Here is a 20,310-nt window from a genome sequence, read left to right as displayed (position 1 = left end):
TATCTGAGGAACATCCATAGGAAGTACTGAAATATAACTCAAGGTGGCCCTAGCAAAACTAATCCATTTATATTTATTAAAACTCTTTTACTATGTATAAAATAACAACCATACACTGCCTTACCTCTTTATGAGGTTAGGATTTATTCACACACTGCCTAGTGTTACAGAATTGGGCAAGTGGAATTCTGATCTCAGTTTCTACTGACTCCTTTAGTTGTGTTTCCTCTGTGAATTTTAACCCAGAATATCCATATCACTAGTGATTAATTCAATTAGGAAGTATTTATTGAAAAAATCTTACAAACTCAAGTTTTGTAATAGGTTTTTATTAATTTAATTTCCTTGTGATTTCTCAAAATCTCCATACAAACAGAATCAATCAAGTGATTGATTGTCATCTGTTCCCAGAGCAGTTTATACCTGCTTGCTATTATAATGCTGGTAGTAATTTTGCTCATGTATTTATAATTATTTCTTAATTCAGCAAGTAATTTTGACAGATTCCATGAAGATGTTGGAGATCAGGTGAGTTAAGCAGACCACACTCCTGCCTTCACTGAACATACAGTCTGTGGAAGAGTCAGTCATGAAAATTGTTTACTTGTAAAAGAGATATAACTTGGCTCACAGTCTCCACCTAGTTTTCTTGGTGGAAAGTCCAGATTCTCTTGTGTGTGTTCCTCTCCCTCGCTCCTCCAAGTTTTCCCAAGAATAATACTGGATGTTATTCATCCAAAAGGGGTTTTGTTTTGCTTTTAAGGGAAATCCATTCATTCTTGAGCTCCCACTCTTCAGTTACTGCCAAAAGATTCCCATTTTTCTTAAAAAAAGCATCATGTCCCATTTTTTTTCTATTTTTTCTAAAAAAAATGTACACATGTGTACCTTTGTTCCTGGACAAATGGCTTTTCATTCTAGGTTCCATAATTTCATTCTAGGTTCCAGATGATTATCTGGTTCAGAAAGGCATCTGATTCTCTGTTAGTGGTATGAGAAAAATATTCAGAGCAATGGAATCGAATTCTGGGAATTCTTAAGAATTAGACCAGAGGACTCAATTTTGTTGAAAGCTCCTTAGATAATTCTGATGCACACTTGATTTTGCTTAAAAACCTCTTGTCTAGATCGAAGACACAAAGTCTTATGATCTCTTGCAGGAAACAGTATACTAACCTGTTAAGGTTCGAGTAAGCATGCAAATTTGACAGCTCTGTAAGGCTATGGACTTGTAGGATTTATACTCTGTTTATCCCTAGGATTTTCACAGGACCTCGCTTTAATTACAGGAGTAATTACTCAATAAAATGTGCTAGAAGAATAAGTGAATGAATAACTGGTAACAACTGTCAGTGTTGTTTTTACCACTACCACCACTGCCCCCCACCCTGCCACCCCAGAGCAGGAATGAGAGGATCATGAGAAGGTGTCAAACAAGAATAACTTCAGATTCCTAATTGGCTCATGATTGTTCTGATTAGGGATTCTGGATCTTGATAATGATCAAAGGAAGAAAATGCACTAACTCACATGGATGATTATTTCTTGCATTCAATGGCATTATTACATTTTGATTAAGGTATTTCTGTATTAAGAAATTTTATTCATATAAATTCCTTTTAAATGGGTGGTAATGATTCATGTGTAGACAAGCGGAAAATGTCCTTCCCTCTCAGATCAAATTGTGGCATGATATTATCAACTCTGATTCTAAGTGGTGTCGGTTCTGCTGTCCTTTGCAGCCAGCTGTTGCAAACCCTGATATCATGTTTATTAAAATTCATATTCCATGGGACACGCTGTGCAAGTATGCAGAGAGGCTGAATATCAGGATGCCCTTCAGGTACTTTCAGATTCTATTTCATTCTATCTCAATGTATATTCAGATGAGCCTGTTTTTTGCAAAACTTGAGAGCAATAAATGTAATTCTTTCTACAGAAGAAATGCTTTTTCTTCCAAAGTTTAGCTTATCTTGGACATTTATCTTTCCTTCTAATTTGCTTGCTTAATGTGCTAAGTGTTCTGGTTCCCAGCTATATCATTTCTAGCTGGACTTGACTAGAGGGAGGGGAAAAATAGTTGTTTGCAAATTTTAACTTATAATTCCCAAGATCAATTTCACTTCTTATTTAATATAGGTAGATGGAACTCTTATTTTTGTGAAAGTCAGGAAATGTAAGTGTGTACCATCCTTATGTATACAAATACAGTGTTCTTTCTCTGTATAGCAGTTAGCAAGAATCATTCCTCAGGTGGAATGCAACCAGATGGTTTCTTAGCTCTGTCCTCAATGCCAAAGGATAAATGGTAATAAAAGGCCTTCTCAGTTCAAAGATTTTTCAGTCCTTCCTATAGGCAAGCAAAAATTGAATAGGTGTGTTTCCCCATATTGTGTGTTTTGTGTTATATGCAGAACCTATCACTTTCCTTCATGATCTCTCACAATAAAATTCAAGTGTTTCTACTCTGTGCAAAGTTTTAACTTACATTGAAGATATGAACACTTACACTTATTTGGAGCTCAGTATGCTTTATCAACTGCTAAGAAGGTTTAAAAAGGTTTAGGGTAACAAGATACCAAGTAAAAGAACCTCTAGATAATGAATATGAATGAACAGTAGGAGTGCAATTCAAAAATATGGAGAAATTTCTCAGACCTGGTAGCGTGGAAGAGGCCAACTCTGTAAGAGTGCTGATAGCCTCAGGTCTCATGACAAGCCTCTACAGTATTCAAGATGAAATATGGGATGTTGATCACTGTCTTTTTAGTCATCTGAAACACCTCAGGCTTTGGAAGATGCAACCACAGTCACTGCCCACAAAACAGAAATTGATTAAGTGTTGGCAACTACAGAGGAATCTTACTGTGACAATATTAGAATTAGATACCTAAATTGACTCCCATTCCTGCTTGGGTATAAGTTTCAAAGTTCTCTGTACAGATGATTTTTATAAGATAGGTAAATAATACCTTGAAGAGCTTGGCAAAAATAATAATAATAACAAAATAAAAAACAAAAGAAAATGAGTAAAGTCTTTTGAATTCTTTAGCACATTATATAAATTATTAATAAGATACCTACAAAAACCTGAAGTTTGTACATTTTTATGAAACTTGGTCCCTGAAAGAAGCAAGTAAGGACCTATGAGATATTATTTGTATTATGATTAGATATTTTGAAGTCTACAGAGGACTGTTTTTTTTTTTTTTTTTTTTTTTTTTTTTTTTTTTGCGGTATGCGGGCCTCTCACTGTTGTGGCCTCCCCCGTTGCGGAGCACAGGCTCCGGACGCGCAGGCTCCGGACGCGCAGGCTCAGCGGCCATGGCTCACGGGCCCAGCCGCTCCGCGGCATATGGGATCCTCCCAGACCGGGGCAGGAACCCGTATCCCCTGCATCGGCAGGCGGACTCTCAACCACTTGCGCCACCAGGGAGGCCCAGAGGACTGTTTTTAATTCAGGTCATTCTACTGAACCAAACTTGAGAGTACAAGTAGGTAAGTATACACTGTGCAACTCTTCATGTCTTGAGTTTTGAGGAATTTTTTCCTGCTGACACTACGTCTCCTTCTAAAAAGTCTTGTGAAATACATGCTTGTGACTTATTACAAGCTGATAATGGGAGAATACTTGCCTTTGCTCTATCTGCTTTCTTCTTGTTTGGTCTGTATATATATATGCATGCTACACAAAATCATGCAGAATTAAAACAATGAGTTTCATTTTAACTTATGAAATTATCAAAGACTTTCACAAGTAGTACTCTTCAAACCTCGCACAGATATGGTGAATAATCACCTCTGTTGATTTATGGTGAGAATCAAATTTCATAAAATATTCTGAAACTGAATTTAAAATTATTTTCTGTGAGACTTAAAACTTTTCATAACCACTTTTTATCTTAAGAAGATAATTAAAAAATATGTAAAAACATTCCCCGAAGTACTATTTATAATTTTGAAAAATGGAAATATCTCCTATGTTCAATGGTAGAGGATTTAAATAATTTAGATATACCCTTGCAATGCAATATAATTCATTTATAAAACACATGGGTACAAGGATTTATTAATGGTTATAGTGAAATAATAAATAAATTTAAATAAAATGTGAAGGATATGCATGTATTCATACAATGAGATTTCACCAATGTAAAATGAATAGAAATAAAGTTGGAAGAAAATATAATATGCTAAACATGATTGCTTCTGATGGGTGGGCTTGTGGGTCCCTATTATTTTATTTGTTTACATTCTTACAAAATTATTTTAAACAAGTTCTATTTTGACTGCAGGATATAAACAAATGCAAAAGAAGTGTGACACCCAAGACAATAACCTACTTTCTGATATCAGGGTGAAATTGCTAAAAAATTCCAAATTAAGCCTGATTTCACGTACCTTTATCCTGCCCCTATTCCTGTGATTTCACCATTGTTTCTGAGCAGAGGTATAGTTGAATTTTTGCACAAACTAATTTCCTTGTAGATCTAGAAGGAGGAAACCCTTAGAGACTATCACAAAGCGTGCCATTTCAGTGTATTTCAGTATTCAGGTTCTCTTCAGGTTAACTGTACATTGTGTTAAAATATTCCATCAAAAAAAAGAGCATATCTTCCACTTATCTCCTCTGGACTTTATACAAAGCACTTGTTTGCCAGGGGTCTGAAAGATTGAATCCTTTTTTGCTATCCAAGGGGGAATTTGTCATCATTTGATTCTTAGTCCCTGGCAAAGACACATTATTAATTTGAAATTATACTTTCATTCAATGAAAAGGTAAATGTTGGTTAACATGTTTGCTTTACACCAGATATTTGACATTCATACTTTCAAAGATGGTTTTCCTTTCTTTGTTAATATACTTTCAAAGTATGTCCATTCTGCTGTAGTTTATAGGGAAAAAGTCTTACAAAGACGATGGCAACAGAATCTACAGCATCACACATTTCATACAGCTCATTCCACCATCTCAGTTGGATTTTATTAGTTTTAAAAACTGAAAGTCTGTTAGAGTACATTGACCTTTTTTCTCTCATTTCCCTTACTCTTGACTTTTTCAGATAAATTTTGAGGAACTCTGAAAGAATAATCAATATTCTCATAACTTTGTTTTTTTTTAAAAGTCTGTATCAAATTTAATTATTTGTGTCTTTACCTTAGCAGTTCATTAAAAACAATTCCCTTACCAGACTGTCTCCACTTTGTATAAATTAGACCCTAGGTCTCCAATCTGTGTGCCATAGTGTCCTTCTATTTCAACGGAGGTTTTGAATAAGGTGTTTTCTTCAGTTGATGGTTTTGCCTTTTATAAATAATATTCATTTTTATTTTCTGGTAAGATTGCATTTGAAAGAAGAGTTCTGATACATCCAAAGAAAGAAATATGAAAACCATGAAATGTATTCAGTTACTGTCTCTTTTTATTGATGATGTGGCTCAAATTTCTTCTTTATAATATGTTTTTCAAGATAATGTTCACAATTTCCACATTACTGAAATTTTGGAAAATGCCATTGTGATTCTTTTGATTTAGTAATATAAATAGTAGAAAATATACAGCTTTTTCTCAAAGTTTGTCAAAGGAGCACTGGTTCCAGAGGATGTAAAAGAAAAATATCCTGTGACCAAATATGTTCCTGAATTTCTAAGTTAAACAATAAGTTTATTTACTGTAGGAATTTTTTGAGAAGTGGTTCTCAGTCTTCAGAATACATCAGAATCACCTGGGAAACTTAGTAAAAATGAAGGTCCCTAGAACCTACATCCAGAGATTCTAGCATATTAGGTCAGGGATAAGATTGGGTATTTTTAATAAGCATCCCAAGTGATTCTGTTACAGTTGATAGAGAAATATTGTCTTGAAGATTTTTAATATGTTAATAATTCTTATAATTTTTATAAATTTCAACAGACAGTTACACAGAGAAGTCTTTCCTTAATTTCCATCTGATGATGGATTTTTAAAAATCTTAATATGGTGATGTTCTTGGGAAAACAGTTTGAGAAATGCTGGAACTCAGAGTTCTTTTAGAACATATTTACAGATCAGTTTAAATAATAGATGTAGCATTAACTAACTCCTTAGTAACCAACTTCTGATTTATTTATAAGGTACACCTAAAATTTGGGATAGCAGTCAGCTCATAAAAAAAGAATGTTATTCAAGCATAGAATAAGTGGCTAAGTGTTTTCATGATTACCAATTCATTTTCCAAATGTCAACTGTTATCATATTTAGGAACATATATATTGTCTTAAAAGTAAAATATACAAGACTAAGAAAGAACTTAAATAGGAAAAATACATATCTTTTTTCAAGACAAGATTTTTAAAAGATTTATGCATAAAAACATATCCGTGTTTGACTATTCCATGTATTTATTCAGTGTTGAAACCTATATATTGCATTTCAGAAAGAAAAGCTGCAAATTTATTCAGGAAAAAATTATTAGAGTTATAACCCTTCCTTCAAAAGTTTTCTGGTAACTTACTGTATGAACATGAAACTTCAGCATTTTATCTAAATTTTATGCTTGATATTCTGCATGTGTAGAATTTTATATACATAAATTTTCTAGCTATTTCTTTTCTTGATTATTTTTCCAAAGTAGGTATGGCTTGCATATTGGACTTGATGTTTCCAAACTAACCAAGAAATTTTAGAGAGTTAAAATAGTCCACATTTTCTAGTTTTTATTCTATCAGGAAAGACTTAGCCTGTGTCTTGTACATTCCAGAAATATCAATTCCCACATTCATTACTTTTCTTTTGATTCAAAGGTGATTCTTATTCATTCTTACCCTTCTCTCACATTAAATTGGTCAAACATATTTTAAGGTGATTCAGTCACCCTGTAGCTTCTCAGGTTGAGTTCAAAGGTGGGGTCAACCTTCCATCTTTCCTCAAGCTCCTCCTCCCACAAATATTTTAATCATAGCAAATTTGGGGGAAATTTTTAAAAAACATTAAGAACAATCTTTTATCACAATTGGGATTAAACTTAGATCACATTTTTATGCAAAGCATAGCTCACTCAAAAATAAAATAATGTAACAACATACAGGGAGCCCAATATATAGAATAGATAACAGTGCAGTAGTTTTGCTTGACAAGGAGCAGGGACCCAAGGTCGCACCCATGTGACCGTCCGTCCTTCTCATTTGGCCACACAGACATCTCCACAAGTGGCCACTGGCTGTGTGAAACGGTGATTGGAAACAGTGATGGAGATAAGCATTTACTTATAATTTTGAGCGGTTGTTGTAATAGATGGGTAAGTAGGTAGGTAGATAAATGCTGTCTTGATGCAAGGTGTAGAATAGAAGAATCTTTCAAATGAAAAATTAAGGGAAAATAAAGAAAGCTCTGTCCATGAACAATATGCAGTTAATAAATTATGGAATGAGGATAGTGGGTAGGAAATAATTTGGTCCTGCAGGCTCATTTATGCAGGAGAACTAAGGAAAACTGCAGGTTATTATTGACTGCATGAATTAAAGGTACACTTGTATATGCTGGGGAAATATAATTAAAAACAAAATCTTCCCCAACCAAAGAAACTTCTCCACAAACATAGAAGAGAAAGATAACCCTTTTATCACTGAATAAACATTAAACCAGAATGCAACATGCATCACAGGCAATTCACTGAGATTGCAAATACAAAAAGAAATCTCACCCTTTTCTATAGCCAAGCAGATACACCCATTACAGGCATGTCCTCTAGATAAACAATAACCTAACGGGTCCTCAAGTAAGAGGACTTGACAGCACTAATTGTCACACATAGTTCATCCTAAATTTGACTGGTAACTAGGGTGTTAGTTCATTGGGAAAAATGAGTCTCTTAATTTTATTCTTACAGTATAAGCAGTTTAAAAAATATGTGTATTCATCTTGTATGACTTTATTCCTTCACTTGTTCTTATTTCTCCCAAAGCATTTCAAAATTAAAAAAGAAAATGTTTAAGAGAAATATTTCAAAAAAGCAGCAATAAAAAGAATAATGTTTTATCCAAATGCCACCTTGTTCTTTTATATTATTCCTTACCATATCCACAACTGATCATTATAACCATAATCTTTATCTCCTCTTAATCACATTCCTAGATTTTTTTGATGCTGAAAATTATTTTAAACCAATTTCTACATTTGTAGTTTTTTAAAGCGATACCTTATTTAGTAAATGTTTATTAAATTCAAAGTGCCCTCAGGCACTGAAGGAAATAAATGCAACTGTGAATTAAACAAAAGCCCATTCATTTATTCATCAGCCATTGGAATGCTTACTATTTACCAAAGAATGTGCCAAGTATACACAAAGTCAGATGAACTGAAGCTACCGTCTTCAAGAAACCCAATCTCCTATAGAAGATAGTCATTGAACAGTTATATAATATGGGGTAAATAGTGCAAGAGAGTACTTTGTAGAGGAGATTCAGAGAGAAGATGGGTTTATAGTACAATAGGGATTTTTTTTAACATCTTATTGGAGTATAATTGCTTTACAATGGTATGTTAGTTTCTGCTTTATAACAAAGTGAATCAGCTATACATATACATATATCCCTATATCTCTTCCCTCTTGCGTCTGTGTCCCTCCCACCCTCCTTATCCCACCCTTCTAGGTGGTCACAAAGCACCAAGTTGATTGAATGATGTATGCACACAAACCTGTGTATGTTTGATAAAATGAAGGGGGGTGATATTTAAAGTGTGAGTTTAGGCTAGACAGAGCAAGCCTTGAAACTCCATATCTGAATTTAGTGCTAGAGTATGTCAGACAACTTAAAAATTCTTTCCTAGGATTATGACTGGTGATTGCAATAAAATATGGTAGCTCAGAAGGTTTTTCAAGTTTTCTAAGCAGTTAATAACAGGACTAAATATCAATTGTCCTGACTCTCGGCCCTGCTTTCTAGATACCACACCATGGAGTTTTCTGATTCTCTGGAATGGGTTTTGGTGGGTGGGGATAAAGAGGCATTTTAGAAGGCCCTGAATGAGATTCTTGAGCTCCAAGATGTGGATTTAGTGAGAATCTTTTAGAAGGTGAATTAACCTCTGTCACTAGAATATTTAGTTTCTCAAAAATCAGAATGCTACACACTTACTTAAAACACTCAATATCTTCCTATAACTTTTCACCCAAAAACCTTAGCATCAGTGGTAAGACCCCTCATCATCTGTGCCTTGTTCACCATCCCCTCACCTCTTTTATTATTATCCTCAACTTGCAGTTTATACCCCAGCAATTACCAAATTAGTCAAAGTTCCCTGAATCTTACAAGGTTTAGTCTTGCTCCCATAACCATTTCATATGCTGCTACCTCTGTCTAAAATGCCATGTCCTAAGTACTCCATTCAGACGACTACTGCCATTCATGCTTCATGATTCAACACAGATAACACATCCTCTGGGAAAGCTTCCGTCTCCTTTCTCCTCCGTCTATGAAAACTAATTGAGATCCCTTCACAGGTACTTCCATAGCCCTCTCTGTTTTACTGAATTATCACACTTTGTTATAACTATCACTTGTCTCCTCAACTGAAAAGTAGCTTTTTGAGGGTAAAGACCCTCTTTTTTTCTCTAAATTTCTAGTGGTTATAACTTAACATTCTTTGCAAAGTCATAAATATTCATTACATATGTGTTTAGATCAATAGATGACTTCATATAACATACAAGCAAGTGATCTGGTTAATATGCATTATGTAGCAGAAGACAAACTTTCAAAAAAGAATTAAAAATCAAATATTCAAAAGTGACCTGTTGATTTATGAAAGTGTCTTCGTTATTAGTAACTTAGATTCTGAAACAATGCAAATTCACAGTTCTTCCTATTATACTGGTTCATTTCATATCTTTCTTTAGCATGTGGAAATTAGAGTATTGAAATGCTCAGTATAATTGAATGTTGTCACTTGCTGGTTTCACTATTTTCATGTGACTTTTCTCAGCTGATTTCTTTCTTTGTTTTTGTTTTTTTTTTTTTCAGGAAAAAATCCTATTACACTGACCAGAGGAGCAAATCAATGGGCAGGTTGGTGGGTGATATGAAATTTGTTTACGACCAATTTGTCATTTGGGAAAAAAATAAAACATGCATTTGATTACCCATATGGGAAAAAAATAAAAAATGCATTTGATTACCCATATCAGCAGCTGTAAATTTTAGAAAGAAAAACTTTACTGATTTGTTCAAGATATTTTCAAAATGACTTATGCCAAATTTGACAATGTTTAAAATCAGATGATCCCTTTTTTTCTATTTACCATTGCCATTCCCACAATCCTTCCTTGATATAATGTTATGGAACAAGAATTTTAATTGCAAGTTAGTGTTTCAGGAGATTTTAATTTTAAAATTAGTTATAAAACCAGGATTGATGGGTAAATGATGACCCACTAGAGTAATAGAACAATAGACACAGCAGAGACCTCTTGGATCATTTAATCCAAACATCTTATTGATGAGATGGTAAAAGAGAGACTAGCATCCAGAGTGATGAAGTGGTTTACCAAGGCCATACAGCATCTTTTGTATTACAGACCTACTCTTATTCCACCAGCTAAACCTGCCTCTCTTTCAATTCTGGTATTGAAAGGAAACTTCTTTTCAAGAGCTTTATCTCAAAACAACATCTCTTTACCTATTGTGGTTAACAGTAGCTATGGCAAAGGATTAATTAAAATACAACCCTGAGACACAAGAAACTCTCCCACCTGAATTGCCTTGACCCCGTTTCACTGGAGAAAATGAGCTTCCATTTAATGAACTCTACAAACAAAAGGCTTGTAAGAATTCGCTGTTTTTCTGCTCCTTGCAAAAAAATCAGTTAAGAAAAATAGAATGTGAATGTCGTAGAGGAGGCCTTATTGAATAATGTTGCAGGATATTGCAAATCAGAATGACACAAAAACTAGCAAAATCATACAGTATAAATATCTGACCATTTTAGGAGAGAATTTAATAAATCTAGTTCTTTTACCAAAGAAAATGTCTGAATATAATTTAGAACTCTAAAATAGGAAAATTTTGAATTCTAGAAGAGAGTATTGTACTCTGTTAAACATTAAATTTAGGGTGGTAGGAATGAGTGACAAGAAAAGGAAATCATGAGGGGGAAAACTTGAAATCTGAATGAATGCTAAAGGAATTAGTACTCAAATGGCTCTTAAAAAATTAATGGTGTTCCTTAGCCAGTCGGATTCCTCTGTTTGTCAGGTTGACATGCTCAGATTTACAATGAGCTTTCATCATTTCTCTTGTGCTCATTCGTTCCTGGTCTATATAAGCAAATTTCCAAAGTTATTTTTGCATAATAAGGTCAAATTCATTGGAATATTATAATATATAAATTTACAACCACAGGTTTTCCATATTTTTCTCTGCATGTGCCTGTTTAATATTGGATGTGTTGATAAAACATGTTTAGGTTTGCTTCTGGGTGCTGTATAGGATTAGTGAGATTTGCCACTGTATAATTAGTGTGTTTTCTGCTAAATAGGCATCTTCCTTTCAGAGACTCACAGAAAGACAAAATCCTGTATATTATATTGGCAACCAATGTCTATGTAATACTGTCATAATTTAGTTTTAGAGTAAACTTGTATTTAGAATTCCTGTTAAATATGTATATTCTAAATCCTAAAGAAACATTTTTAATAGTGGAAAAATGTTTTTCTTTACTATGTTGGTCAAACAAAAGTAAACTAGAAAAATGCTATATTATGTGTCATAATATGTTTTATTATCTTTTGTGTTTATTATTTTTTGTTTAATTTTATGAAATGAAAATAAGGTTGTCAGTTATTCCAAACAATTGTTAATGTACCTTAAGCATTACTATAGTCTACTGCTTTACAGTTTACATATTACAAATAGTTCTCTTTGTTCTTTGAGTTAGTGGATGCGTATGGGGAGGGTAACAAATAAATAGGAAAGGCATTTATAAAATTATATGACATATTAAACTGAAAAAATTACTGTCTTGGTATTTGCCTGAGTTTATACTTTCAATTAAGGAAAGGACTGATTTTGATTTTTTTTTAACTTGACCTTTGGAAAAGAAAATTTAAATGTTGTGTGTGTATATGTACAGGCATCACTGTTATAAAATTATAAAACCCAATTTTTAGACAATTGGAAAGAGGAAAGCAAAAGTCTAATGTGTGTACTTAGATGTCACTTGTGCTTTCCATATCCTGATGTGGGAAAGATGTTTTGTGCATGGATAATTTGACCAGTAAACATTAGGGGTAAATACGTACAGGCAGTTATCCAGGTTTCAAAGATCATCGTTTCTCCAGGCAGGTCGAAAGGAAATGCCTATAGTTTTATTATTGCTGCTCTCTATCATTAGCTTACAAAGTACTTTCATATTCAATTATCAAAGCATCTTCAAAAGGACCATTCAGCAGGGCAGAACAGAGTAACTGGTTTGCAGATCAGGGAAAATAAATGACTCCATTATCACCACTCCTTACCACCCCACATCTCATCCCCTAGCTTTCACAGCTGGTGTGATAGAGTTTGTGCTCTGACCACGTTCTTTTGACCCTTTAATCCAGGTTTCTTTTCAATTTCCATTGAATTCTCTGCATTCCACTGATTTTAGCAAAGGAATTTAAAGCTCTGTTAGAAGTCATCCTCACATTATGCCATGAAATCTTGTCTTTGCAAGACTGCTAACATGATATAAGTTTGGTAGAGAGTAGGTAATACGTTAGGTCATGTTGGTGGCATGGTGGTAGTAGTGGTGGTTGTAGAAGTAGTAGTGTACTCCTTTTCCTTATTATCATAAATATTTATTGAGTGTTTACTTTGTGCTGGGCACTGTGGGATCAATCAGTACCTATTTAATTATCAGAATATCCCTTCATTTAAGAGATGAGAAAACTGAATGAGAATCAAAGAAATTAAATAATAAGCTAGATCTTCACATCCGGTGATTCAGATCCAGCCCTGACCACATTTCACTATTAGACATCATGTATTCCTTCATAGAAAGTATGTGAAAAGCCTAAACTGATAATATGGTTTATTTTTCTGTAAAAGGTCAGTGATGGTCTAAAAGTCATTTTATTTCATTTCTTTAATATTTTTTGATTGGCACTTATTTCTAGTATGTTTGCAATTTTGTCAGAGATAGTAAGCCCTTGGGTGCTATAGCTATCAGCATTTTCTAAGTGTCATCAGATGCCTCCTTTTATTTGATCCTCCTAGCCACCTAATGAAGTAGGACAGATGGAATTACTTTCTCTCTTTACAGATGACGAACCTAAAGCTCAAAGATTGAAAATGTTTGGCTCAATTTCAATGACTGGCAAATTCATCCTCTAATTTTGTTGTTGTTGTTGTTGTTGTTGTTTTGCGGTACGCGGGCCTCTCACTGTTGTGCCCTCTCCCGCTGCGGAGCACAGGCTCCGGACGCGCAGGCCCAGCGGCCATGGCTCACGGGCCCAGCTGCTCTGCGGCATGTGGGATCTTCCCAGACCGGGGCACGAACCCGTGTCTCCTGCATTGGCAGGAGGACTCTCAACCACTGCGCCACCAGGGAAGCCCCATCCTCTAATTTTTTATCCCATTGTTTTCTCCACTAGGCTAACTTTGAAAAGTTGGAGTAATTGCTATATAATCTATTCAGTGTTTTTACATGTCTGTGCACTAGTGGCTGGAATACAGCAATATTTTGTGATTTCAGAGGCTTTCTTTGTAATAAGAAGAAGCAAAATGGACACTTCAGATAACGCTCATTTATTATTTTAGGCTAGAAAGAAATGCTCTGGTCCCTCCAAAACCAAAAGACTTGGCATCTAAATGATAACATTACTTGGCAAAGAAAATGTCCATACTCTTCACATGCTAAAAATCAAAACTTGATGCTCATTTCAAATTATATAGACATGGTAATTTTACCATAATAGACTTGAATGAAATCATTTTTAAGATACAGTCTGCCTGCACATGGCTGTACTAAATTTTTTAAAGTTTAAGCAGAGTTGGCCAAATATTAAGATGCATTGTACTTCTAGGAAAATATTCTATCCTGCCACTTTGACTCACTATTGCAGAAGAAGTCCAATAACTGCCAAAGATAGAACCTCATAAATAGTGTGTAAATATAGCACATTTTTAAAGTAAACACAGCTGTTATTATAGCAACTCAGAATCTCATTTTCAGAATCAATCTCTGGAGTCAGTATGTCTTTTGCTTTCATTTTTGTCTTTTGAAAAATAAATATGATTCCAATCAGTATATATACCACATAGAACTGAGTTGTGACTGTAATCTAAAGCTGAGGCCAAAGTATCCTGATGTGAGATTTCCCGAAACAGTGTTTTAATGTTCTCTAACCTGGAGTCTATGCTAAATCCACCCCTCAAAGCGCAGTCAGTGGATAGCAAGATGAGCACCCCCGAGAACTAGTTAGAAATGCAGAATCTCAGACCCCACCCTAGGTCTGCTGAATTAGTATCTGCATTTTAACAAGATCTTCAGGTGATTTACATGTCCCTTAAAGTCTTAAAAGTACTGCAAAGACTCCTTGACTCAACTCTCCTTATTGTTAATCATCAAGTTTAATGTAAAACACCAACTCACAACTCTCCAGCAATATCAGTATTATTACTTTTATGGGTGAGGAAACCAAGGCAAGAAATTAAATAACTTATACAAGTTTCCATAGTTACTATAATGCAGAGCTGCCTTTGAACCCAGTTTTTCTTGACCCGAAACTCTTGCTGTTACCATAGGACCTGTGGCTCCCAGAACTTAATGCGTTGAGTGCATTGTAGCCATTTCTTTCTTTTCAGTCTCCACTTTTCTGGAGCCACATTGCTATAGATTTTTTAAAGTGATCTATAGCCACACATATATAGATATAGATATATACATACATACACTCAACTTTAATAAACAATCTTGCTGGTTTTATTCTTTATGCTTTTTCCTACCCCATCTTTATGTATGATGATTTTCTAATATTTTCCACAGATTTTCCTTATGAGGATCACCTAGTTGCCCTGAAAGACTTTAAATAAATGCAAGATTTGGTTTGCTTTGGAATTATTTCCTTTGTATGGGTACAGGAATAATGCATGTTTGTGTGTGAGAATGTGGGTGTGTGTATGTCTTTTGGGAATCTTTCAGAATGGTAGTGGAAGGTAGGCATGGCTCTGGAGTGCAACCTAATTCAGTTCTAAAATGTGACTTTGTTCCAGGGTGCAAAAATATTTTAGAAGAATCAAAAAATGGATGTCCCAAAACCCCATGGTTCTTGACAAGTCAGCTTTCCCAGACCTGGAGGAGTCAGACTGCTATACTGGCCCCTTCAGTCGTGCACGAATTCACCAGTGAGTTCCCATCTCTTTTCTCCCATCACCTCTTTTAAAGATTTTTTTTTAATTATTTAATTTTTTTAGCCATGCCATGTGGGATCTTAATTCCCTGACCAGGGATTGAACCCAGGTCCTTGTCAGTGAAAGTGTGGAGTCTTAACCACTGGACCGTGCCAGGGAACACCCCTCCCACCTCCCACCACCTCTTGAAGTCACCCTTTTGCTCTTTACATCATTGGCTCTCATGTTTACTCCATACAACTCTTTCTACAATGGAACAGTAGGATATGAAGGGGAAAGGAGAAACTTTGCTTGTCGCTGAAGTACTGAAAACAAGCTAGCTCGGAAAGTGCAGTATTGGGGAATGACATCAATTTTTAATGTGTTCTATTTGGAACCACATTGCTTAAGGTAGTACAAAATTTATGGGAGCCAGCAGACAATCTGTTCTTGTTCCATGCTCAATAAGAAATATGAGGACATTTAGGCTTCCTTATAAACTGAAGGATATTAAAATGAATATTTGACAATGCCTGTATTATTTATAAGTGTATATTTTCTCAGCCAAATGATTTTTTTTAAGAAGATGGTTTCTCTTCTGATTTATTATACTTTACATGCATTCATTTTAATGGAGAAAATACATGGATGACTACCCAGGAACTTGTAACTGTTGCTAGATTCTGTGGTCTGCATTGAATATTAAAACCAATCCGCTTATCTTCCCAGCTTCATAATAAACAATAAGGACACCTTCTTCAGCAATGCTACTCGAAGCAGGATAGTCTATCACATGCTGCAGCACACCAAATATGAAAATGGAATATCAAAAGTGGGTAAGAAAACTAATTAAAAGCATACTATGGAATTTACTTTTACTGATTACACTCAGAAGTATTTTTTAACAACTGAAGTTTTGCCTTCCTGCATTAGATATGGGATATAATGCAGTGAACAAACTCTAAACATTGTATTTTCAGCCTTTCAATGAAAGAAAACAAAATAAAACAAACAAAAAACTTTTTCAAGGGCACTTGGCAATGTGTATCAAAATGTGAAATGTGCAAGAACTTTGGAACAGAAATTTTATTTCTAGAAATTTATCCCAAAGAAATAATCAGACTTTTGAATAACAATATATGTAGAAATTTGTTCATTGTGGCTTTGTAGACAAAGAATAGAATAGAATAATACTGGAGATACTTTAGCTGTCCATTAGGCTATATGCACATAATACATCCATTAAAAATGGTGTGATTTTATTCACTCTTAACTCAAATGTATTCAGCATCTATTATACACTATATATTATGGAAAGTATATGACACAGACCCTTTACTCATGGAGATTGAAAATTAGTATCAGTTCTCTAATTATTGACTTCAAAAGATATCCAGAGAGCATTATTAGGTGGAAAAAAAACAGATTACAAAACTGTAAATTTAATGTGTAATCCCATTTTCTAAACACACAAAAAAAGAAAAAATCTAGAATTTATTGAAACATTTTAGACATTATCTCTGAGAGGTGAGATTACAGCTAATTTTAAATTTCTAAATGTCTCTGTTGTTTGAATGTTTAGCAGTATGCTACAACATGTCTGATGCAAAAGAAAACAGAAAGTTTCACCTGGGAAAATTAAGTAAAATTGAAAAGTTTACACAGAGCAGAGCAGAAAACAACAGGTAACAAATGAGCTGGCCGTTTGTTAGTGTGAAAAATACAATATGGCTGAAGAAATAAAATGTTAGTCATGTTCTAAAATTCCTTCAAATAAAAAAGTTGATTAAAAAAAAGTTGATAGCCAGTGGAAACTTGTACCAATATGTACTGATTTGCATTCAAATAGATTACCATATTAGTAAAATGAACTATGTTTCAAGTCATCCAAAGAGGAATGTTCAGACTTTGGTTCTCTTCTGATTAATAATTCATTTATTATTGAGCAGTCAAAATAATTAATTTAAAAACTAAATCCTTATAAAAAATTTGACACTTAATCAGAAGTTTTCTAAACAAGAAATAAAGATAGAGAAGTCCAGAATGTAAACTACAAATGTGTCTAAATGATAGCACTACGTGCTTATGTAGACTTTAAAAAATAAAATTGACATTTAAATGGTTGTAAAGATAGCATGCCCTTTGTCAAACATGCAATAAACACAGAAGCATATAAAAATAAAATTTAAAAATCCCTACATTCAATTTTCACTGTACCAAATTAGTACTGAATATATATACATATACATCTCATAATTAGAAGCGTGCAATGTTTACAATTTTCTGTCCTTTTTGAAATTACCATTATGAGTACTTTCTCAAGCCCTTTAGTATGTCTGAAAACATTATTTTAAATAGCTGTACAATATTCTGTTGTAAGCATTCATCAAACTACAGTCATTTACCAAGCACTTATATAATTGATTGAACCATAATAATGAAACAATTACCCAATTTTGGATGTACAATTATTTCTAATTCTTTACTAATATAAATAATATTGCAATGAAAATTGCTCTTCATAAGAGTTTTCCAAATATCTAGTCTTCCCAGAACTATATTAGACAGTCCATTTCACTACACTCTCATTGGGATGGAGAGATTTTTAAGAAGGGTCACATATCGCTGTTTATTCTCTTTGGATCAGTATTAAAGAATTAAAGATTTCTCAATACCAATCTCCTTTGAGACATTTTGAGGAGTGGGGAATTCCTCTGTTTCCTTGACCAAATTTTGTTTTGAGTAAAAAAAAAAAAGTTGTTCCAGGCTCATGTACCCCCAAATAAGTGGGTATTAAAATCCCCACATTTCATGATATGGCAAGTGCCATACATTGGCACCTTGTAAACCCTTTATTAATCTTGTAAGGACACAGTTAGACTCTTAGAATCAGTCTCTTTCACAACCTCACTGTCCTCATAGGTGATATGGCTATGGAAGTCATTTGGGTTATTTTGTTTTTAAATTAATTTATTTTCCCAAGTATTATGTAGGTTGCTTCAGAGGGAAGTCTTCAATTAAACTAACTCAAGAACTGTTCTTTTCTTCTTTTTCCAGGTATCTGTAAACTTTTAAACAATGGCTCATATATAGCAGCTTTTCCCCCTCATGAGGTAATTTTGAAATACAATTTCCATTTTAAAAAAATGTTTCTCCTGCTCAATGCTTGATCTCATTTTTTTTTTTTTCACTTAAGTCTAGCTGCCTTATTCCTTATTTGAGGGTTCAACCAGTGAGTGGCCTTGGACCTTTCTGAGACCCCGTGATAATCTATGGCTGCACACTGGCTCCTGTGCTCCAGAACCCTTCTGCAATTTGCCCTGTACTAGGAATCCCACCCTCAGAGGGAACTCATGGACATTGCTCAGCCACTCTGACCAGACATAGATAGCCCTCTGCTCCAACACAGCTCCATGCTTGACTCAGCTTGGGATTTACACAACTTCCGAACAGGGCAGGTTCTGGTCTGTGCCTATTACTTTGGGATACCTGAAAACCTAAGACAAACCCAAACCAAAAATCTACACCCCATTATTTACTTGATTTTCTGTCAAATTATTACCTCTCTTCCAGTTTTAAGTAGGTCATGTTGTGGTAACTCTGCCTGCTGAGTCATGAATGACATGTGAATCAGTTTTAAACTCCCCCCCAATACACACACATACTATATTCTTTTTAAGGCAGTTATACATTTCAAAATAAGAACAGGGTCTTTAGAGGTTTAATGAGTGTGTTTTCAAAGCCCATCAGTCTTCTTTTTTTAAAGGCTGAGAACTCATAGGACATAACCCTTATACCTGAGGAATTCACAATCTAGTATAACTCATAAAGATAAAATGTATTGAGCACTTCCTGTCTGGTACTGAGCTAAACGTTTCATATGGACTATCTCATTTAACCTTTGCAACAACCCTTTGAGATAAGCAATAATATTAACTCTGTTTTATAGATAGATCATTGAGGCAGAGAAAGGTTAACTATTAAAGGCACAGTTTTGAGCCCAGGAAGCCAGACTCCAATGCTTCTATTCATTATGGCATACCTACTTATATTAGGAATAGAAATAATGATAACAGATAATGTGTTAGAGTGTTTCGTGCAACAGATCCTGTGCATGGACTTCCCCACTCATCTGACAATAACTTTGGAGGGGAGATATTATTATTTTTCCATTGCAGAGATACAGAAGCAAGGCGCGGAGAAATTAAATACCATGTCAAATACGACCTAGTCAGTAAGTGGTAAACTGTTCAGTGGCAAACCTGAGTCCCTGGGAGAGCTTCTGTAGCACAGGAAGGTTTGTTTTGTCCTCTAAGTAATTTTGTTTACCTAACTAGTCTGTGTTCTGACAGTTTATTTGACAGTTTCTTGTGTGAAATTTGGAAACTATTGGGAAAAGGTTGTAAATAATAGTCATTTTCCCATTCTTATAATTTGGTAGAAGTACTAGTATATGGTGTACATACACAAAATGACTGGAAAACAATATTGTTGAAATACAAGTAACAAAAACAAAGCAGCAAGTCAATAAAATGGACTCAGGAATTTTCTATCAATTTTGAAGACTACTAATTGAAGAAAGAAAAACAAGACTTATTTAGAGGAAAATGGAGTCAGTGGCACTGACTATAATTTGAATAAGGACAGTCACAGTTTAGACCTCCTTCTTCCTTATTGCAGGAGTATTATTAGTATCACTCTCACACTTTTCACCCACAGTTGAGATTTATTTTTTACTTACAAAAGAGACAGTAGCTAAAGGGAAGAAAGAGACATGTCCAGTGAAATTTGGCATGACAAAGAAGAAAGAAAGGGACGAAGGGGAATATATATATGAGAAAGAGTTTGCCTAAAATATTGATGGAATTGATAATCCCATCAATTATGAATAGTGGAGACAGAAGAAAAGTGTGTCAGTTGGAGGAAGGGGCCGATAATGGAGATGGTGAGGATCACTGAGTG

At 34.5% G+C, this 20,310-nt stretch overlaps 2 protein-coding genes across 2 annotated transcripts in view; one reads left to right on the top strand and one right to left on the bottom strand.

The window, feature by feature from the left end:
- The window catches only part of ANO3 (anoctamin 3), a 393,002-nt gene that overhangs the window by 281,663 nt on the left and 91,029 nt on the right, over nucleotides 1–20,310 (top strand). The window contains 5 exon segments of the mRNA XM_060103704.1: nucleotides 1,743–1,843; nucleotides 10,003–10,047; nucleotides 15,232–15,363; nucleotides 16,078–16,184; nucleotides 18,406–18,461. Coding sequence (XP_059959687.1) covers nucleotides 1,743–1,843; nucleotides 10,003–10,047; nucleotides 15,232–15,363; nucleotides 16,078–16,184; nucleotides 18,406–18,461 — 441 coding nt within the window.
- The window catches only part of MUC15 (mucin 15, cell surface associated), a 96,851-nt gene that overhangs the window by 49,040 nt on the left and 27,501 nt on the right, over nucleotides 1–20,310 (bottom strand). The gene's annotated exons all lie outside the window — the stretch shown is intronic.

Source organism: Mesoplodon densirostris, chromosome 7 (assembly GCF_025265405.1).
Source record: "Mesoplodon densirostris isolate mMesDen1 chromosome 7, mMesDen1 primary haplotype, whole genome shotgun sequence".
Classification (NCBI taxonomy): domain Eukaryota; kingdom Metazoa; phylum Chordata; class Mammalia; order Artiodactyla; family Ziphiidae; genus Mesoplodon; species Mesoplodon densirostris.
Note: the sequence above shows the minus strand (reverse complement) of the source record. Positions and strands in the feature narration are given on the sequence as shown.